The sequence below is a fragment of the Platalea leucorodia genome, assembly GCF_965183815.1.
Source record: "Platalea leucorodia genome assembly, chromosome: 12".
NCBI classification, from domain to species: domain Eukaryota; kingdom Metazoa; phylum Chordata; class Aves; order Pelecaniformes; family Threskiornithidae; genus Platalea; species Platalea leucorodia.
In genome coordinates, this window is record NC_138834.1 from 3,589,087 (window position 1) to 3,612,572 (window position 23,486).

General features: G+C 35.4%; 1 protein-coding gene across 5 annotated transcripts in view; it reads right to left on the bottom strand.

Moving 5' to 3' along the window:
• SFSWAP (splicing factor SWAP) overlaps positions 1-23,486 on the bottom strand; it is a 51,476-nt gene that overhangs the window by 21,684 nt on the left and 6,306 nt on the right. For all 5 annotated transcript variants that reach the window (XR_014229612.1, XM_082325220.1, XM_082325221.1 and 2 more), the window contains exons 4-13: positions 22,799-22,884; positions 18,512-18,737; positions 17,935-18,050; positions 16,941-17,076; positions 13,929-14,166; positions 13,471-13,602; positions 13,006-13,099; positions 10,529-10,706; positions 7,720-7,953; positions 5,995-6,185 (exon numbers count right to left, since the gene is read on the bottom strand). Coding sequence is in view for 4 of the 5 variants with exons in the window: in XM_082325220.1 (XP_082181346.1) it covers positions 5,995-6,185; positions 7,720-7,953; positions 10,529-10,706; positions 13,006-13,099; positions 13,471-13,602; positions 13,929-14,166; positions 16,941-17,076; positions 17,935-18,050; positions 18,512-18,737; positions 22,799-22,884 (1,631 nt within the window). In the remaining variant the exon portion in view is untranslated. The remainder of the gene's footprint in view (positions 1-5,994; positions 6,186-7,719; positions 7,954-10,528; positions 10,707-13,005; positions 13,100-13,470; positions 13,603-13,928; positions 14,167-16,940; positions 17,077-17,934; positions 18,051-18,511; positions 18,738-22,798; positions 22,885-23,486) is intronic.

Here is a 23,486-nt window from a genome sequence, read left to right on the forward strand (position 1 = left end):
CATTAAGCAAGTGTTCACAAGCAAGAAACTGAACCATGCCAATTTTCTTCTGTGAGGCTTGGCTGCACGCAGACGGAGAACCACGGCTCCGTAACAGATTCTTTTCCTTTCTCTTTTTCAAACTTTTGCTCTCAGATGCGCCTAAGAACAACGCTGCTCAGATGGACAGGGTTAGGGATCATCAAAAGTTTTGAATTGTCACATATCCAGACAAACAACATTCTAACCCCTGAAAAAGGTGACAAAAATGTTACAGGCCTACTATACCAAGTGTACCGTACCAAGGCCTGTTACCAAGGGTGACACTTGTATTCAGAATCCAACTCATGCCAATAGACATAAAAAAATAGGGGGGGGGGGGGGGGATTAATTAATTGAAAAATTAAAAAAAAAAAAAGAAAGAAAAAAAGAAAAAAAAAAGGTAAAACAAAACAAACATACCATCTTAACGTGAGCTCTCCAAATGTCTAATCTACTTAATTCAGGTTTTAGTAGATGTATATAGGAACGTGCACAACTAGCCTTTATTCTACTTATATATAAATATATAGCTAAATATAAATGTTATCTTGATTTTTAAAATTTAACTTTAATTAATTTAAATTTAAATTTTAAAATTAATTTTAATATTTTTGGAATAAGGTTTGCATTTCAGATTAGGAAACACCTTACTTTATTTGTTTAAAAATAAAAAAGCACTTCAATGCAGCACTCCAGCTACCCTGGTGTACTCCAGCTCTGCAGATCTAGAACTTCAGTTGTTAAACTACAGGTTGGTTGCTGTTGTAGAACAAAGAACCTATGCTCATTGCAGAATGATTGCAACTTCTCTTTACTGACACGACCTGACAGCTGTGCCAGTTGGCCTGATTTTCTTGGTACAAAAGCATCTATGTGAATTATATATGTAAACACAAGAAGTGAGATGCCACCCACTTACTGTTTACCCCATCCTGAAAAAGGGCAAAGACTTCACTAGCTACGTTACTGGAAGCTGATCAGTTTTGGAAACTGAGCTAAGCTACATGTTTCCCAAGTACTGGTTCGAGGAAATATTATGCATAACTGTATTGTTGTAATGCATGCAAGGATGGCGGGGAGCCATTTGTGAAAAGCTGTGCTGCTTCACTGCTCAAGCTAATTTTTCAGCCTTTTGTTCTTCTTGCTTGATTTCACTTTAAGGAAAAACAGGAAACCATACGAAAGAAATAATTCGGCTATGGAAAAAGTAGATCTGACTATTTTTAAGATTCAGGTGAAGCCAAAAAAGCCTAAAAGCGCTATGTTCTGTGGCATCAGCTGTCCTTACCTGCGGTTAGTAGAATCAATTTTGTTGAAAGGTATAACGTACTCAGTACCAGCATTTCTTTCAAGAAATACTAGGTATCAGGAAAATCTGACGGAGGTCAAAAAAGCTTTGCTCATTTAATGCATTTCTACACAGTGTGATAAGCAGGTTTTCAGCACAAAGGTACACTGTGTATACACATAAATAGCATTACTAGTTTTTATACAGTTATTAGGCAGGGGCCATCTCACAGGAATTATGCACCTCCCATGGACATTCTCAATTCCTCTTCATGCTTTAATATACATCTCTGTCATTACTCCATTTTTTGAGACACATTTTAAGCTACAAAAATCATTCCCCTACATTAACTCTATGACCATTGCATATCAATCTTCGTTTCCTGGACTTCTCATTGGATGCTCCTTCCCCCAAAACGAGAGATGTTAAGCGACGTTTTTGGTGGACTTAAATATTTAATTTTTTTCCTTTGTTTTCTGAAATTTCCCCAATTAGTTCCATTGACCAAACTACAAAACTAATTTTACATCTCTCTCTCTCTCGACTTTTTTTATATACATATTTATTTTTTTAAATTACAGCCACTGTAGTTACTTCTTGTTACTTTTGCAATCAATGTTTTTAAATGCATCTTTTTGTTTCTGAAACATGACTGATAAAGCTTAAAAATCCCCTGTGCTACCTATTTATTTATAAACTGATTTAGACATCATGATGCAGCTTACTGGATTTTCAGTGTATATACAACAGAGGTTAACAAATCCACAGTATTATTTCACTACTCTTTTTCCAATAAAATTTCTTGAATCAAATGGGCTGTTACGAATAGGCAAACCAGGCAAGTAGAGCAAAAGGCAGATTACGCATTGGAACGAATGTAGATGGAAGCTTTTTCAAACATGGCAAATGGAAAGACAACAGCTTGAAAAACATTCCTGTTTCAAAATAAACTTTTATATGCAAAAATCTATATGCATATATCTATAGAAACATATATAAGCATGTCAATAAGCAAACTACACTTAGGAGGAATACTACTTCCAAAGACATTATGGCATTTTAGACTGTTCATTAACACAGTACTAGTATTCCCAATTTTATTTCGAAAAGCAAGGCCACATTAGTAACATTTAAATATATATTTGAAATTCTAAATAAACCCTTTTATAAAGAAAGCATCTCCAAACCATTTCTATTGGTAAGAAGCAGTGAAACTGGTTACTTTAAAATTCTTAAATACACTGGATTTTTTTTGTGTGAGATAAAGAGATGCCTTCTCTGAAACTGTACATATGTGGGAGAAGGAAAAAGAAGATTTTAGCAATTCCATTTACTGAGAAGTGGGATTAGGGTGCGGTTTTTGTTGAAAAGTTCACTTGCTTTTTACTAAGTCCAGCTTAGAACTTCAGCAAGTTCAGATGTGAGTGAGGACACTCATCTGCTTTTCTGAAAAAGAGTCAGCTGCTACTGAAGAGTTACTGGTTATTTCAGGCATTCTCTTAAAGAAAAATATCAAAAGAGCCTTAGCTTAGAAATATCTATGTCCTTGACAAATCCCCTTGAGAAGGAGAGCAGAACTGCAAGTCTGGGGACCTTTGCATTGTCATTGTCTCTTTGCATTCACTCTTCAATATACAACTGGAAAAAAGTGCTGAACACTTGTGCCAGTCAGGGAAAATCTGTTGCAGTAGCACTGAGAATCCCAAACAGGATCTCTTTTGGGATGTGACCACACTCAATTTATGTATCTGCTGCTCTATGCTGATATGGATCACCTAAACTGCAGGTATGTCTCTTTCAATTGTCTGTTTCTTGAAAGCATTTTGAGGTGTAATCCATGATTTACATGGAAAAAATCAGGAACTGGGCAATGAACTACTTGTTAGGCACTGGAATTCTTTCTGTGGGAAAGGAAACGATGGAAAGCCATGTCATTCGTTCTTGTAACCAGCCTCTCACAATCAATATCTGAAATTTTCTATCAGTATCCAGACATGAAGTTTTGCTTGGTTAGTGCAACCAAGAGTGATTTACTGGCTTTTCTGGAAGCAATATAATTCCAAACCCAGGAAACTAAGGTTCTGCCCCCCAAGAGTATTTGTATTTGCAATGCACATGGAAGGTCTGACTGCAGCATATACAGACAAACACAGGAATTTCAGTCGGGCGTGTGAAGGATCCTGCAACAATGCCCCAAGCTGCATGAATTTCCAGCCTTATTTAGGTTAAGTTTCAGGAAACTACATAGTCTACACCAAATCCCATTCCTACATTTTCCCCACAGCTGTTTACAGCTATTGCAATGAAGACTTAAGTTTAAGGTGACTTTGCTGAAAATGGATTTTGACAGTTTTTCTTCCATTAAGAAAAGAGATTTTCTGGACTTGGAGGTTTCTATACAGGTGCTGGAAACACAGACTCCCCCATCTTTTAGCAAGCATGCATCAGATCACACTGGATTGGGATGTGCTTATGAAAAAATGACGCTTAGGCTGAATAAAAATGAGTGACACTCCTGGAAGTAAAATAATCACTTCTTAATCTAGGACAAGCGCTACACTGGCAAAAACAGAGAGTCACTCAGTGAAAAAGCTGGAACAAGGGGAAAAGAGAAAAGAAAGAACAGAAACCAAGCAGGAAAAAACCCTGTTCTCCTCTGTGGATGAAGTTAAGCAATTAGGAACTTAAATGGAAAATATACAATGTAAATGGGAAAGTGACTCTTGGATAGAGTGCATAGCTCTGCTGCCAAAACCTGCAGATGGAGAGAATCTTCAGGACAGCATGCATGAACAAATCAATACTTGAAGGATTTCCCTATATTATAAATTCAAATCCCTCATTTAGGCTTTTAAAATTGTAGTTACTTTATTGAAATCAGAAAGGGTTTATGTGAAACACATTATTTCTTACCTATTTAAAAGAGCATTTTCTGTTTATTAGTAGGGAAAAAAGCAAATGTATGGCTTTGATGAACACAGGTTTTAGAGTTTGGTTTTATATTTCATTACTGAAGTCTTTTGGCCCAAGATTCCTCTTTAACCTTGCCTACTCAAAAATTCTAAGTCTTATAAGATTTCTAGAGGCTCTACCCAAAAAGATATTTCTATTATCACTACTCATCTAACTAGTAATAGTTCTGTTCACTGCAGAAGGTAATGCCAACTAACTGATTAGCAGTTACTTCTGCATGATAAATCCTCTTTTTCCCCTTTGTGATAAATTCTAGTAATCCAATGTATGGCTATGAGAAATTAGGTTTTAATTTCCTTTAGAAACAATAGTCTAAACAGCCAAATGGCAAGGGAACTTACTAGCAATTCTACTGTGTTCCTAAATCCTAATAATAAGTCAGCATCAACATCCAGGTTACTCTTAGATTTGGCCTAAGATTGCAATCTCATGACAACCTATTCAAAACAGAGCTTCTGAAAGCCCTCAAACTGACATTACCCTAGTATTATGTATTGTGGTGGACTATCCAAACAGTGAAAATGGGTGCAAATGGACAAGAGAATTACAAGGCAGAAGAACGATGGAAAGCAGTCTGCCTCTGCCACCTGACTATTTCTTAGTAGTTTTCTAGAAAGAAGCAGAGGGCTCGAATTTCTAACACAACTATCAAAAATTGTTCTTTGAAAGAAGTGCGGGAATATTAACACTCCAAATTGATTTGCTACAGAAAGACACTTGCTTCTACTCTCCAAAATAAGAGATTCTGCTGAACAAACCCGATGGATTAGGTCATTTCATTATCAAGTAGGCACAGGCAGTGCGCCCACTTCCAGTTCTCTGGAAGACAGCTAGCAGAATAATTAGCCCCCTCAATTTTTTCACTGTGAGTTTTTTGGTTTGACTCTTCATTGACTATGACCAGTGAATAACATATATACGTATATTTGTCCGAATTTTGTGCCGCTATCTGTAAATTTAGCTTTATTTTAAAAATCATATCTTTATAATAAAACAAAATATTTTAAAACTCCCATACTAAACTTGAGCCTAAAAGAGAGAGAAAAACATCCTAGCATTCTAAGCTTTTAAGGAGTTTACATGAAATACTCAACTAACACAAAAACGATCAATAGCAATCATTATATAGCCTAGTTTTCTCCTACCTATGTATTTGTTTTCTTGATTAACGATGACCCAGCTAGAAACCTTAAGTCACATAGATCAGCTCACTAACTATTCATATCAGCTTCGTGCCAGTTAAATAATAAAAATCAAACAACAAACCCCAGCAGAACAGGTGCAAAGTAAGTCTTAAAGTAAGCTCAGTTGCCTGTGAGTCATTTCTGAACTTGAAGATGTCTACTCACGCCAAAATACACATTAAATAAGTAAATACCACAACAGATATCCAAATACTCTTAAAAGGTAAGCATTCGAATTCATGGACCACTAGTAGTACAGAGTTAAACTTGCAAGTTCATTTTCCTTTCTGTAACTGGCTAACTGACCTCTGCATTATGCATCACATTTCTCTACCAGTTCTTTAACGACAGATGAGAGACATATGTAAGATAACCGAGAAAGATTAACAGTGTTTAAAATTCAAATTTGTCCCCATTTAGAAAAGCTTCTCTCTCTTCTGTCAACTCCATAACATACTGTCAGACTCACACTCTATAGGTAAGTTTTCTGCTAGCTTTATGGTATAGAGGAATTTATTTCCTGCTTACCTCATTATTGAAGGAATTTTCTTCAATTTTCTCAGTTTCTGCCTCTGCCAGAGGGTTTTTCAGGGTCTGCAAGAACAGCGCAGCTTTCCTTTTGCGCTCTGCTTGTAACTGTTTTTCTTTTGATTCTTTGGAGGCCTGTGCAAGCTTCTCTCTTGCTGCAGCTGCTAATCTATCCTCTAGTTTCTGCTTTGCTAAGAAAGACAATTAAGCAAAGAGTTTAGAGTGAGTCACGCTTGGGGAACTTAGGTTTCCTTGAAACAAACACACACACGCCAACACAAACAACCAAACAGCCTCTCCAACCATTCTCAAACCTAATATATCCATTCAAAGACATAATAAGAACATATCACCTTGAAATTATGAAATTCCAAGCATCTCAATTCATAGATCTATCATTTGCTTGATGAAAAGCAGCACAGGTGAAGTAAAAATTTTTAAGCTTAAAGAAAATGACATGAAAATCCAATCCTGAAAATTCAGGATACTTGTCCTTTTCTATTTACAAAAGGTATCTAAAAGTAGCACTATAAATCCAGAAGCTTTTTCTTCTCCTTGTTAAAGCGATGCAAACTCTCCATTATGCTCTTTCCACAGATAGGATCTTTACATTTTCCAGCCCTATCTACATACATCTTAAGATGTTTACACAAAGGGCTGCTCCAGAAATTTTCAGAAACTGTTTCACCATTGTTACAAGCAACAGTTATTGTTATGTGATTACAGAAAGAGAATAAGCCAGTTTATTTAACTATGCACCTAATGGATATTTTGTCTAACCTTTTTCATCTTACACTTCCACTTTTGTGTTCTGTGCATGCACAAGACAACTGCTTTTTTTGTTTAATTGCACAGTTTTTCCACCACACAACTTTTTCCAAACATGCTTTACGCTTCATTTTTATTATCATACAAAATATTTCATATTTGCTTTAGATATGTATCATCATAGCATACTCTGTGGTATTAAAGTTTAGAAAGGAACTGCTTCTTAGGAGCAAAACACCCATTTTGAAAATGAAAAATCAAATTTCTGTGGCATACTCATAGTTGTAAGAGAAATATTAAGTTTTTAAGCTGGTAAGCACTGACAGCATCTCCTCGTTATTAAACAATCTCTGCTGTGAAACAGCCTTGGGGAGGAAAGGGGGAAATTTGATCCCTTTAAAAGATCATTTCATTTAAATTCACACAGCATACCCTTCTGCCCTTACATACATAAACACAGTAACAGGAAAAACCCATACAAAGACTTAATGGCATTGCTTTATAAGAGTAACAAAACATCAACAAGGTGATATTAGTCTATATGGGAGTGCTATATAACTGAAAAATAGCTTGAAGCATTTCGTTGTTCTCTAAAGAAAATGAGAAATGGACATGCCTTTTTCTGGGCTCTGTTAATGCAATCTGGAAACTAGAAGTTTAGTGTTTTACTTGGAGGTTGTAATGGAAAAACAAAATAAAATTCAGAAAGATCATGCATTACGGCAAAGTACTCAACTCCAGTGTGTTACAAGTTTGATTTTAGCTGAGCAACCAATGAAGATTTCATTCTTAACAATAAGCAGGAAACTGTGGGAAAAGAAAAGAATTCTGATTCCTGTTAATATAACACAGTGAAGATTCAAGATACCTAAAATGCCATACTTATTCACGTGACAGTTTTGTAGTTTGCCTGGAAGACTCAATCTTTCATTTTGTTTTCAGTGTAACATGGGATACCTTGTTTAGCTTCCAGCTCCTCCTGTGTAAGTTGAGGTTTTTTCTCTTCAGCAGCAGTACAAGGAGTGGTAACAGCTGGAGTATGGTTCGAAGCACTGTTAGCATTCTCTTGACCTTCCTTGCCCTCTTCTTCCTCCTCATCACTGTCATCATCCAATTTAACACGGTTTTTCTCCAAAGGAAGAAGGTCATTTTCTTTGGCCTTGATTGCAAAACTTATTGGAGCAAATGACGCTGTGAATGAATGGGTAAGATTTTACACATCATTAGAGTACGGTAGAAAGCAGGTTTAATTTCTTGACTTTATCCATTATTCATGCGGACTACAGCACAAAAAAAAAAAAAGAAACTTGTATCATCCTTAAGTTATGCTAATTATTTTGGGGAAAAGGACAACAAAATCTTTTTTGTTCTTTTGGGTTTTTTTTTAAACAAATGTTTGAAACTTCATTTCCCCTGTAAAGAAAGATCTATCTCAAAGTCTTTTTCTAATACTTCAGTAGCAGCTGGGAAAAAGAAAGGTACTCTAAACCATCTCAGGAATTACATTTCCTGAGATGAGATAAATAATTTCATATTCTGTCCCAAATAAATTTTGGTTTCAGTACTTCTCCCAAATGAACAATCTGCTCTTCCAGGCTTAAGATGAAAACGCTCTGTGCTCAGGCTCCTATCTAACACACTACAGTATGATGTGGTCCCTTATGTTTCCTTCACACTAAATCGATGGTTTGCACAACAATAGCATTTGGCAGGCTCACAGAACAGTATTTAAAGACTTATTTCCATCTATATGAAAATTAATTACTTTGGAGAGTTAACAACATTTCATTACAGGAGATATAAACACAAAGGCTACGTACTTTTCCCCAAATGTCTTAGCTCGTCTTGCTGTAGCAAGATTGGTGGTCAACTATTCCTTTCAAGCAGCCCCTACTACTCCAACACAAAAGAACAGCACAACACACTCATAGGAAAAAGACTGCCCATAAAAAACATGGAACACCACAATAAAAAGGAAATTTTGGATCATTTCAAGCTAGGTTGTATTAATAGAGCTTCAAAAAATATTAAGCATAGCTAATATATAATTATATTTAAATCTGAACTAATCCTTTTGCCTCACAGAATTTTCCTTGGAACATTTTTTTGAGAACCCTTTTCTGAAAAAATACAGAATTCATCTCTAAACGATTTATCCAAAATGCAACTTCTAAGAATAAAGAAATGGAATTTCTCACACATCTCAAGCAAAGCAACCTACTACCATATGGTCTGCTGCAATATTTATCTTTCTCAGGATGCCTTTTGCATATATACCCTATAGGATTTCAATTAGGGAAATTTAAATACAATAATTAAATTACATACTATAATTTATAAAATATAAGCTTTGCATCTTGTAATTCTGGGGTAAGGAAATAGGCTCAGAAATAAAGAACTCAAGAATTCCAAGAGAAGAGATATTATAATAGTGATTTTCCACCTTTTTCACATGACAAAACAAATCCTAAAATGGGATTTTACTCCCTCAGAGGCAGAAGAAAAAATCTAGTGCGGATGTTATGTCTGTCTTGCAGCCAAGTACTGTATTTAGGTTACAAGAAAGTGGGATTTGTACCATATTAGAGGAAATGAAAGAAAGTTTATAGGAATAGGGTTGTCATGAAATGACTCACTGGTTACACTCCATCATCTAAATTTGAGCAGATTAGTATTCTTAAAACATGGGCTCCAGTTTGCCATTTATTAATAACACAACAAGAAACAGTATCATTTTCTGTTGTATATTACATTCTCTTAATAGGGCATCTTTGAAGTCCGGGAAGAATGCTCCTTCCCTGGGGAAACTACTCAACCTGCCCAGAGAAGAAACTGCAGAGTATGGACAGCCAGACAACCATGGCAAGGAGCTTGGAGCTTGCAGCCCATGGAGGGAAAGAAATTGCAGAGAGGAGCAGGAAGAGAGAAGAATTCCAAGGGACCACAGGGAGCAGATAAACTTATCAGCAATTAAGAAGGCCACTGAAGTGGCAGGAAGGCAGTACCCATCCATGGGAACACACACCAAGAATGTTTTTCCTGTTTCGTTTTTTTTCCAGTGCCTTTCAGTTCTAGTTAAAAGATTTCAGTTTCTAGTCTATACTAAAAAGAAGAAATTTTAAGATATCTTTCCCCAATAGGCCAGGAAATCAGTTCCCAGGTAAAAATAATCACTTCTCCAACTCAGGACACTAACAGTGTGTTAGCTGACTTTGTTTGACTGGCTTCCAAAAGATCCTGCCATTTTGTCCCTCTGCTGCTATGACTGCAAAAGGAAAAACATTCCACTCAGACGTGAAAAGGGTCTTTTTTTCCAGCATGACTAACATCCAACGCAGAAAGACTGAGCAACTGAGTAATAAGCCTAGCATACTTCCTCCATATGTATGGTTTCAAATAAGACTACTGCTTTTATTCATAAGGAATAACTTCTTTCTTGCACAGAGCTTGTAACTGTCAAGTTTAAAATGACAAAAATAAGATTCTACCAGGGTCACTGATGAAAGCCTTCAACTTAGCACAAAACTGAAACAAAACGATTTATTCTGTCAGACCATAAATACCTGATAGTCTGATAAGAAAGAAATATGAAAGCAATCAAATTACTTATTTCAGTCCTTTTTTGATGCTTCCAGTGAAAATATCTTCCGCATGATGAAATTCTTTTCCCTACTTTGCTCCTGCCTCTCCCCCGTCTTTTTTTTTTTTTTTTCCTCAAGTATATGCTAACAAATATTTTCACACCCAACAAATCATGTTAACATACCTTTCACCAATTTACCATCACTGACAGTTTTAGAAGGAGGAACATCCTTTTTAGTTCCTGGAACTCCCTTAGCACTTGGCTCAGATGCATCTTCAGGTGCATGTTCATCTGCAAATTGAGTCTCACTTGGTGTATCACCGGCAGTATCTGCTGGAACATCTTCAGATGAAGATACTCCCTTTTCAAAAGAAATGTGCAAGCTTACTAACTTGGTAGTTCATGAAAGAATTAATGCAGTGTCTGTGGAGCTGCAATTTTGCCAGCCATTTCAAAAATCACATTATCAACTAACCACATAACAGCTAATTTTGCATCAATAACCACTCATGACCAGAAGTCTGCTTCTTATAAATAATGCACTGCTTCATGTACAGACCTACAGTAAGAATGTGTTGTTATTTTACAGCAAAGAAAGTGTTCTTCAGCTGGTACACTTTTGCCAACAACTGTTTTAAAAATTGTGGTTTTAAAATTAGACCCTAAAAGCATATACTTTTTTTCCCCAAAGTATATTCTTTTAGGTCTTGATCTCCAGGGTCCAGGACAAAATCCATTCAAGTTAATTCACAGTGGCAGAACGAAAGCTTATGACACTTTTTCCTAATGTACAATTGCATGATACCTTCTTTACAAAAATCAAGTTTTACAGGGATCAACACAGGTTAACGTGTTTGACTTGTTCCAACATTTTGCTGAAGAACATTGGGCCTATCAGTGTTTTTGTGGCATTAAATGGATACAGTACAGATGTGCTGAGATTTTCAAAAGAGTAAATCATTAAATCATTCAAGTGAATCACTGAATCATTCAAGATGACCTCTAAACTCACAGTATAAAAATTTTAAGATGGATATTGTAGAACATGAAAAATATTTACATGGTGAGTCAGGTGATGACATTAAGTAATTTAACATTTAAATGAGACTCTCTCAATAAATAGTTTGGTTGCTCTCCACTGGCTGCTGTTAAGTATACTTAATGTTGAAATACCAGGTATTGGTATCATTGCTCCCTGTAGCCACTCCCTGACCAACAGAACTAATTTCTGAAAATCCTCGAAGGGGAAAAAAACCAAGGAAATCAAGGACTTCATCCTGTATTTACTGAAGCCAGTAGTACAATTTCTTATTAACTTTAATGGCCAAAAGGAGAACAATCAATTGCATTAGTTGCCTATACGTACATTACTAAAGCGTAAAGATAATATTGAAATCATTATTCTAAAAAATTAAAGAGAATGACATTATCTTCAAAACTATGCAGTAGGAAAATATGTATTGCTACACATGACCTCAAGGGACTTAAACCAGTTTCTGCTTGCTTCTTAGCTGTACTCATTTGAACACTTAAAATGAATCCTTTATTATTACACTTTGGTTACTGTACAATTGCCCCCCAAAATAAATGTTAACAAGTCCTTATTAATTATGTAAGAATTATGAATTCAACCCACTGGTTTACAAATAAGAAATTCTAGAATAATACTCAGCATTGTGGTACAGGACAATTTTGCATGTAATTTATCAACTGAATAAGATCATATTTACAACAGCTTATCTTTAAAAACAGTGTTTTCAAAAAAAACAAAACACAATATTAGACACAAGTGTTTCAAACAGCAACTAGTATTGAATTTCTTCATTTTCCACAAAGCGATTTTGAGGAGTTTACCCACAGGCCTACCTTCTTCAGTTTAAGGCTCCCCAATCTAAGCCTTGAGATGACAAATGACATAGGGCCTAAAAAAAAAATAGCTCTTTCCCATGAAAAGTTAACATCAGATAATATATTTCTGATACTATTTGCAATTTTCTTTTCAGTAAGAGAACAATCTAATGAGACCAACTAACATTAGAATAGTTAAAAACAAGGATGCCAAGTCTGGGTATCATCTTCTAATAACATGGAGTAGAAGAAGCAAAGCGAGGAGGAAACTGATGTGAGATTTTGAAGCTCCAATATTGTTTCAGTCAATAATGACAGAACTCTTCTTTAACAAAACCTCCCTCAGAAAAAAGCATGTCAGAAAAGTAGTCTAGCTACTGTGCTGCTGTTCTACAAAGAACCACGAGGCATACGAGAAGGTATGGTTGTTAAAAGGCTATACCTAACCTTTCTGACCACAGAACACTAATCCCAATCCTACAAAGCTCTAAACCTCCACAAAGCATATATTCCCTTGTATAGAAAGCAGAAAGATTTTCAGGTTGCCATTTTATATTACAACCCCACTGAGTGGCTGCTTATACTGAAAAGCAAGAACTAAATATCACAACACCTCATATATCTTTATTCAAATGCTATACAAAACTAATAAGCAACAAAAAAAAGCGCATTCAGATCCTTTGCTGAACAATTTCTCCATAATTCAGTGTTCCATTTTTAAAATGTCTCATCTCATAAACACAACAGATAAGCAAGTCCTCTTCTCACTTACATTGCATTTTTAATATATGTATATACAAACACACATGTACCTGACAGTTGTCACTGCTCTCTTTTTGAAGGAAGAACTGTTTTTTAAATTCATAATAAGCATTATACTGGTGCCATGGTTGCAGGAACTCAAATCTGTTAAAAGAAAACTGAGTATGTGAAAATGCACATGAACATAGTAAATACCAACAATCCTTTGCCATCTAATTTCCTCTAGGAACTACAACGCTCTTTGATGTTTGGAAGTGCTGTAACTTATGCCTAAACTTCCAGAGGATACACATTCACAGCATGCTTTCTAGAGACAGTTTTGTTAGGTTGGTTGTTTTGAGGATTTGGGCAATAATGCTTTGGCATTACCTTGAAGTAGGTCCCTGAACTTCAATTAAAAAAAAAAAAAAAAAAAAAAAGTACTTCTCTTCCTGAGATCCACATGTCCTGGTAATATATTTAAAAATGAAAACATCAACTTTTAAAATAGAAGTTAAAGTAACGTTTTCTCTTACCTGAGATCATTCTTGGCACGAACACTGGTTTCAAATTTTATCCCATTCCTAGCAACATACTCAGCTAGCTTATCAATAACAGGTTGGATATCTGGGGGTGGAGGTATAATGGCAACCACTGGAGCAATTGTGCTGAAAACATCAAAAGTACATAGTTTTTATAAATAGGACATAAATATCTTTCAGACTCTTGCTTTAACAAAAAAACATTACACAGAGGTTTGCTCTCTTCATTATGCAGTTAAAATAACTTGATTTTCCATTACGCCAAAAATTCATAGTAGCTGAGTAATAATAACCATGTATAATATCAAAGACCAAAGTGGAGGTAATCAAAGGTGTACAAACACTGGCGAACGTTACTGAGGAATCACCAATAATTGAACCCTTCTAATTACTTCATACTGAAGTGCAGGAAAGAGACCCCTCCAACCAACAAGCAAATCTATATGTGGTACCTTGTAGATGTTGTGGTAGAAGTCAACCCACTGCTGCTATCGCTTGTGTCTGGGGGAGGTGGGGGTGTAGTACCGGGGGGTGGAGGTACTGTTGCTACCCCTGTAGTGCTTGATACAGTCACCCCTGCAGGCAACGCGTTGTAGTAGGTGGCAACATCTATTCCTGGAGGTGGAGGCGCGAGGCAATAGGTTCCATCAGGTAGCATATAGTAACTATAATACATGGCTGCCACAGTTGCTATAAAAAGACATATTTAAGAACAGTGTTCTAATTAGAAGAAAAACACCCAATTAAAAAAAAAAAAACCCGAAACATTATTGCATCAGCACAAACACACTGAGAATCCAGATTCACACAACACACTAAGAGATGGTATCTAATTTCTTGTGTAAAAAAACAAAACAAAACAAAAAAAAAAAAACCCAAAAAACCACAAAGGAAAAAAAGAATGCTCATATTAACACACTTAGGATGAATAAGAAATATATAGATTAAGGGACAGAATCAGAATGTACTGAAGGTCAGCTGAAAGCCAAATAGGTATGAATAAAGAAGTGAATCAGAGAAGGTCTATTAAAAAGTGACCTAATACGAAATCATTCTTCCTAATCTAATTCACCTCTGGCAGTTTAACTCAGTTAAAACTATGTATGCATTAAGAAACAAACGCACATATATTCAAAACTAAGATCGAGAAATTAAACCACTAGCATCACTATATATATATTAAACCACTATATCGTTATATACAGGCGCACACCTATTACTGAAACCTCAAAAAAGTAGACAGCTTTTGCAATTTAACACCAATACAATGAACAACCGATTTGAGCAAGTTTTCCGCACTAGAGGCTTCTCAGATTCTAAATATTTACTTCTTGAGTGCAAAGGCTTATGGCTTGCTTGCTTTCTTTAAGGACAATATTTTATAATGCTTTAATTAGCTTAACACTTTTAAATGGCAATTACTTCTTGTAAATCTAAAGATTTTCTGCAGAAGGATGTATAAACAGAAAGTATTCAGGTGAAATATTTCAAAGGATTTACAGTAAGTGTTTACATTTCTGGAGGCAAAGTTTAATCAATGCATTAAATTATAATGAATTATCCTCTTAAAAGTTTCATAAACATTCCTGCATGGCAGTATTTACTTTCTTCAAAGAATAAGTTATCTATAAGGAAAGCAGAATAAAGATCTGTTAAGTTTTAAAGGCAGGGAGAGGAGTTGCAAACTTAACTTGTATTGCTACTAAATTATAACCTCCCAGTTTGCATCATATACATTCAGATTCAAGCCTGACATGAAAGTAATCAGAAAACTGATGAGCATTATTCTACGGAGATAGTTATTCTGATTTCATTCTTTCTTGAAATAACCAGTAATTTTCAATTTCTCTGCAGCAATCTTATTTCGGTTTTATTAAGATTCTCTTAAGGTACAGTTTTAAATAAAAATTTCTTCCATGCAAATTCCTCTCCATATATTACATGCTGACAACACCTGTAATCCTTTGTCTGGTTATGAACCTATAATGCATCAAAATCAACTCAGATCATTACGGTGATACTTATTTGCAACGTTACTAAAAAAAAAAAAAAACCACACCAAAAAACAAGAACTCCATCATCACCACCACCACCTTCAAGTAGCACTACTCATTACCTACAAATTTATAATATGAAACCCTGCTGTAGTGAAGCCTGCAATATAAATTTTCTTATATCTCAGTAGTGTGAAATGCTAAGTCCCATAAATGAAAGGGTAAGTTTCATTTCTATATTTAAGGAATCAAGGACTTTCAGAATTCTGAAATTTGAAAAGAATGAGAGGCACACAAACCCAATTAAGTTTGACTTCACCTTTTTGAGTATCAGAATTTACCAAATTTGCAGGAGCTTTATAAAAGGCCTGCATTAAGCAGCTTCAAAGATAATGGAAACCAGACACATCCAGAGAAGTTAAGATAATGTTGCTAAAAATTTCATAGCAAAGTTGATTCTTAAAAGAGGTTATAGACAGGACAGTATTTACATTTATCTGGAATGGTTCAAGAAAAATCTAAGATTAAAGATTTAATAGTAATTTGGAGATAGGAGAAAGTCTTGGTATTTCAATATCAGGCACAGAAAAAGCAGTTGAGCACACAACTTTCCACATTACTTGCTTATAATTTAAATATATCATTGCTTTTCTTGTTCTTTTGAGAAAAAAAAGTAGAATATCTACTCCTTTATTAAAAAAAGGCCCTCTGTAGTGACGGAACTTAGAAGTCAGTACTCCCTCTCAAATATTGTAATGACAAATATAATTTAAAAGATCAGGTTTTAATTTTTAATTTTGCACATTCCCTAATTTTATTTTCGACATATAACACTGCACCAGTGCACAGAATAAGAGGTAAAATAATGAAAAATTATAGGAATTGACTGTATAATAAAAAGATTTATTTATTTACCGTAAAACTACTTCCAACTTTAGAACGGAATATTATACTAAGACCTGGTTTTATCACTTCAGTGGGATCCTTCAATTTACATGATTTTACCTTTGCAGATTTTCCTTAGTGTTAGACACTCCAGAAAAACTGTTCAAAGTAGATTGACCATCTACATTTTGCTTAATACAGTAAGCTATTCTTAATAGGAATTGCATGAATTACTTTATAGAACAGTTTCATACTCAACAGTGAAGGCATTCATTAGGCTTCATTAATAGAACTTGATGGAAGTTACCAAAAAACATTCAAGGCATTGTGCTAACCATACTCACAGACTGGAGACTTGGCGTCCCACCTGCCCACCCCCTTCACCCCATTGCTGTTTTTCCTAAGCAGCTAACAATTTGACAGATACTCAGTGGAAGAATGCACCTTCAAAGATTCAGGAGATTGAAAAAGAATAAATATCAGTTATGAATGATCAAGTATGAAGCTAACGTATTTTCTTCCCACCAGCATCCACATACAATTCATCAAGACACACCACCAGCTGCCTAATCACAATGCACTTACAATCAGAAGAATATTCTGCTTGTGATGTCTGTACAGCTGCCCCATCTGTTGACTGTGTTGTAGATGAGTTATTATCTGATTGCGCTTTGCGCACCAGTGCTGCAAGTGGATGATCAGGATCTACTACCTTCAAAGGCTGAAAAAATTTTGAGAATAGAAAAAAAGATTAAAATTTGAAGTACATATTTAACGCATGATAGCATCAACCTAATTTGGAAAGCAAATATATCTAAGTTAATAGACATCAATATTGTCCAAACACCGAAGTTACTGTTTTTGTAGCTCTCGCATCAGAATCAACTTCTTTTTTGAAAATTAGTGGAAAACAAAACAAAAAAATACTTTAATGTGAAAAAAAATCCATGACATTAAAAAAATAACTGGGTATTACTCTTCCTCGTTTACTGCCAAGGCTGGGACAGGACACAGAACTTGACTTGTCTAAATATCAGACAGCATCACTGCCATTCCTCTGAAAGCCTCAAATGTGTACAACCATCTGTCATTCCCATTATTGCATCACTGATCAAATTCAGAAAATAAAAATAACTAACACATCCAGCAAAATTTACATTTAATGAGTAGTACATTCTGCTGAAATATTATTCACTGAAACTATTACTTTATGTCAACATTTTATCTACGAAAATCTAAAAAGAAAACATCCTCTCTCAGCTTATATCCAGAAGGCATTAAATATCTTAATCTTTTCAGCTTCAATACAGGTTCTGTGGGATAAATCCTTGAGTGATGCCCTCAATACCAGAGGGCATCAAAAATAGAAATATAATTCCTTACAAATGGAAAATTAACAATTTATGTACTAGAGAAAAGGTAACTTGAAATTCTACCAAAACAGACTTAAATTACTAAGACACAGGAAAAAAAAAAAATCTTTGTTAACAAAAGATCTGAACACCTGCATATTAGAATTTTTGTGCCTACGAATCAGATGTTTTACAAAGTAGAAAGTAATTTTAATAGTGTCAAGTACCTTCATGAGCTCTTCAAGCCTACTGCATTTTTTAGATGCAAAGAGACTCGGATGCAGATAATTTCCATCATCATCGTCATCATCATCGTCGTCTTCCTCAGATTTGACTCTCGAGTCTAAACAAAAGCAATGTCTGAATTTTATTTGGGTTTGCTATGGATGTGTATTGGGAGAGAAAGATGATACAGGACAAGCATGTATTCTTAAGAAACTACCGTTTTCATAAATCTGCTTATTCACAAAAACATAGATACAAGAAGATACTGCTAGCCATCAATAAAACTAAAACGTAAGTGCACAGACCAACTTTCTGTTGGACTAGAGCTATACAAGCATTTCTAAAAGCTCCAAGATCATAGAAGCTCTTGTATCTGGAAGTTTCTGAAAACAATCTTTCCTTTTAAAAATCTCCTCCAGTTTAAGCAAAATTTTGAATCGTCACATCTATCTCAGCTGCAGGATAACAGCATTGCCATTGCAATGCACCAAAAAGATGTGGCTATTTTTCCAAAAAAGACCAGTGGATGTTTCAATGATTCACCTCCTGAAGCTATCCATTTGACAACCAACAACTTACGTTTTTTCTCATCTGCTTTGTTTTCAGAAGGAGCAGCATATCGTCCCTCTTTCATAGCCTTCTGAATGAATTTGTAGTAGGGATTGAGGTAGTGATCAAATCGCAAGAAGTCAAACTGGGAGTTGCGTGCTTGCTTGGCTTTTAGCATAATCTCAAACTGTGCTCCCTGCTTGCAGACAAAGTTTGCAGTTCGTTCTATAATCGCGTGCATTTTTGCTGTTGGTGGCTGTGGGAGTAAAATAACACATATTTGTATTTTCATAAGTAGCTTGTAAAGTGCGTTAGAACTTGAGAGGGAACTAGAAACAGCAGTAGTTCCCTGCCCCTCTTCTCAGCTTTCTCTAGCAACCCAGTTTCATAATCACTTTCAACTAGAGAAAGCATATCAGCCCTAAAAAAGCCAGCCCCAATCTTCCCAAGCTGCTCATTCATTTCCTTTTGCAAGATCCTCTCCTTCCATCAGCACAACTATTTTGCCACTGCACACCAAACTGGAGAGGGGAACGAGTCCTGGTTGAGTTTGATGTAGCAAAAAAGTTCTTTTAAGCCAGGTACATTCCATAGCCATAGAGACACTTGTGCTGGCACAAGACAGGAGACAGATGTGCTTCTTGACACAGCAGTGCCAAATTAAAGTGGCCCTTCCTTACAATACCCCAAGGTGCTCTGAAAACTCAACATGTACAGTCTCCTTCCCAACAGCTGTCCTTTATTCTGTTATCACTGAATGTGCAAATATTGTTACCTAACTAGAAAACCTTGTTACTATGCATTCGCTTGGAAGGAACATGTCGCATCTTAAAACCAACACAAGAATTGCAATTCCTATGTGCTGTCATATTCCCATAAAGAGTCACTGAGCACTTTAGCAATAAAAGAAAAAAGAAAATTAATAAAGTTAAGCAGCATCCATGCATTTCCATTCGTGAAATCCCATCTAAGGAGCACTGCCATATCAAAACCAAGAAGTAAAAAGAAGAATATAGTTAAAGAATGAATGAACTTCACCATTCGCGGTCTTTAATTTCATACTCAGATAGCTCTGTTTTGTCTTCTGCTCAATAAACTGTAGAAACACATACTCTGTGTGCCTATAAAGACCGAAGTGTCACATTAATGATTTGTTTTAGCTTTGCATTTTTATTGATCTGGATACAAAGTATGTTGCAAACCTCAGAAAATCTTTTTCAGAAGACTGGAAGCACACGTGACAGTGGTGCTCTATTTAGGGAAAAAAGTCTGAATGTGATCAAACAGCACATTTTTAGAAATTCTTTTCAGCCAATTGGATCCTTCACTAGAACAACATGTTCAATATGGAAAACAATGAGTTTTTTCAAGTTTACTTGTCCCTCTAAAACACTACCACAGATTATTTGGATTAGAGGCAATGAAGTTCTCAACAAACTGGTAACATTTTGTGCATTGCCAGTTTCACTATTTCATCATACATCAAGTGTCTCCGTTTCTGCAGTTCTTGCGCAGAAATACAAAATACACTTAAGGCCGAGAGATACACAAACAAAGCTGCAAATCAGCACGGAAGCTCAAAAAAGATTGTATCTGAAATCACTACCTGGTCTTGAATTTGAAACTGATACCAATATAAGCTCTGGAAAACAGGCACTATGAATATTAACATGCTTTTAATTGACTTGTAAGTTTACTAACACCATTGATCTACAAAACTTTAGAAACTTTACAAAGTGAAAAATGTTAAATGGCAAACAGAGATGCAGATACCATAGGCATGTTCTAGTTTGCTATTACATTTAATAAAAACGCTAAACATTTAAACTGAGAAGAACTGTTAAAAATTCCAAAAGAGTACTTGCCAAAGCAAAAACCCTTGTGAAAAATACTCCAATGATAAAAGTGCTATCATCTAGTCAGATATTCTGTACCAATTTTTAATTAGTATTGTAATTAGAAGTTCTTAATGAGTGAGTCTCCCTTACTGCAAGTTGAGCAACTATCCTTCAATCTTCAGTAAGCCTGAAAAATAATTTTAAGTCTTATGCTGCCTCTCAATAGTCGCATCTGGAGAAAACAAAGCAATTTTCAATCTCTCCTCGTAAGTTTAACTGAGAATTTCCTCTCAAGGCCCACTTCCATAGCATCCACACACTTCTTAAAATGCAGTGGCCAAGAACAGTCATCTCTGCCCATAACCCTGACATCAACAGTTTTATGCAGTGGAAGACCTCCTGCATCCTTGAGACAACTCTTCTGTTTTAAGTTCCAGAATGACATTACTGCTGCAGGTGGAGTTGCCATACGCTGAACATTCAAGAGTTCGCTACGGCCTCTGGATCTTTTTTGCAACAGTGCTGCCTAACTACTTAGTCTTCATTTAACATTTGCACTTTGGATTGCTCTGTATTACAGGAACTATTTTATATCCGTCTCTATTGAACTGCACCTTGCAGCTTGTGAACAAAGTCTCCAACTTAGCAAGCTGATTCTCAAATTTTATTTCCAAGCACTAGAGCTTCCTCCCCCAAATGATTCAAAGTTTACAAGTGCCCTCCCCCCGCCATGACCATCAACAAGTGCCATGTCTTTTAACACCACTCCGTCATTTCCACAAATCAGCAATGTATCTGTACACCTTTTCCAATCACTTGTGGATCGACACAATGGCAATGGAATTTACTATGTATTTCTCTCTCTCTCTCTCTCTCTCTTTTTTTAAAAAGGGGAACAGGGTAGAGTGAGAAATATTTTTTTAAACATGCCTGAAAAACCCCACCAATAATTTACTAGGCTTCTAACCTTCACAGCAACTGAATTAAAAAATACAGAATAAATACATTCAATGGTAAAACTGAATGACTTGACTAGAACAACAACAAACCAAGGCTTACGAAAAATACTCTCACAATTCCCAATCCAAGGTCAAGTATACATTGTTTTCAGAGCTGCTGTCTAGACATTTTGGTTTGTTTTTTTTAAGTCGAAATCAAATATGCCCACATTTGCTTTCTGTTCATTTTACTAGAGTTCAATAGCTGACTGAGAAATTACTTCAGTAAGCCTCACACTGCATTCTGCAACTTACATGTAAAATATATTTCAAGTTTCAGAATAAAATTCAAGCAAAGCAGCTATCTAAAAGAGGAAACATTCTTTCACCAGCAGTTACTTTTTGGAAACAGCATCCAAATGCTAAATAAGCAGCTTCTTACTGAGAACTCAATGTTCTTATTCTAAGACTAAAGTATAACTCATAATTTAAAGGCAGTAACGTATAAAAATCTTCCCTGAACTCGGAAGTAGGTTTGTAAGTACTTCACTAATGAAATGTATTATAAGATTGTAAAGGAAAGTAGTAAAATTAGAACAAGTAAAGTTGCACATTAGATTTGTTAAATAGCTCTTATTTCATATAAAAAAACAGACTGGGATAAAATTTTTCAATTAAAAGCTAATGAAGTAGAAAAACACTCTTACACGAATACCCTGTGTTCACTATTAGTTATTCTAACAGTGCTTTGAATCTTTACTGGCCAAAGTTATCAAGCTGAGAAGGCAGCCCAAATATAAATTAACACTTTCATGACCACGGTATAGGAGAAAGAATATTGTCTGACTTCCCAGTATCTTTTATGAAGCCTGAAATAAATTGAAAATCCTCATGGTTACAACTGTACGCAAGCAGACAACTGTTCAGCTCCCTTCAGGAAAAATACACAAATTGCAATTAAGTTTACAGTTTACTATGCAGCAAATTCTGGTAACATCACATGAAGGAAAGAGCTTCTATATGCTAACACTTTCAAGTTATTTCAGAATTTGCTAGAAATAAACTATTGCTTTTCTCCTTGAATAGGCTAGTCTTAAACACAGCTTTTATATTTGATCACTTCCTACCCCCTTCAGATTGGGTGTCAATTAAAAAGAATCCAGAAAAAAATCTTGAACAGAAACTATCTTTTGTTTTAATGGTCCTTTACATTTGGAATGTCAACCTTGACATCTCAGTAAGTATCCATTCCAAGAACAAGTGCCTTTTTTCTGCATTATCTAAAATAATATCACAAGTGATACTAAATGCACTTAGCATAAGCACTGCAATAATTTCAGTGTAAAAAAGAAGATTCAAGAGAGTTGATAGAACTCAAGAATTCAAGAAAGAACGTTTGAAATTAAGCTACTATTTTAGAATAGTTCAAAATGTACCACACTAAAGTTAATGGAAAAAAAAAAAAAAAAACAACCAGTAAAGCACCATAAACTCATTGAAAATTGACAGAAATGTAGGTTGCATTAAATGTACACACATACCAGTTCCACATCAGAAGGTACGTTCAGTCCCGGAGGGGCAACAAAAGGTTCTTCATTTTCTTCTACATTTTCTGTCTGAGCTGCTTCTATAAGAAATGACAGAATAAAATACAATAGGACAAAACACGTCAAAGTACCCAAATGTTAACAAAAAATTATTAAAATAAATTAGACCTAAAAGGATGTGCAATCAAGGAATTTATCAAATGAAACTATAACCAGCATTTGCACTGGAGACATTTAAATACAGATCCTCTCCCTGGTGTTATATGTAGTTTATTTAAGATTGCATAAATTATGTCTTAATAGAGGTATTAGGAAGAATAATACCCTATAAACCTTACCCCTGACTACAGTGCTGAAGACGAACATGTCAAATCAAATCGGAAATGTTCGCTTCCATTAACATTACTTTTTGTTTTTTACAAGAAAACCCATGCAAAATTAAGGGGAACCATTTTCTATGCACTGGGTGAATCCCTTCCTAACAAGGATTAAAATACGACAGATATCCAATATCTCTAAAGCTGTTAAGACCCATACAGCTGGTCTGTCTGAATTCAGTTCCCTGTTAATCAATCATTTCAGCCTATGCAAACAAATCCAAGTACTTTCATCAGCTTCCTAACCCTAATGAAAGTTGTACAGGAGGCTAAAATCCACTTTCATCACCTACAGAGATAAACCA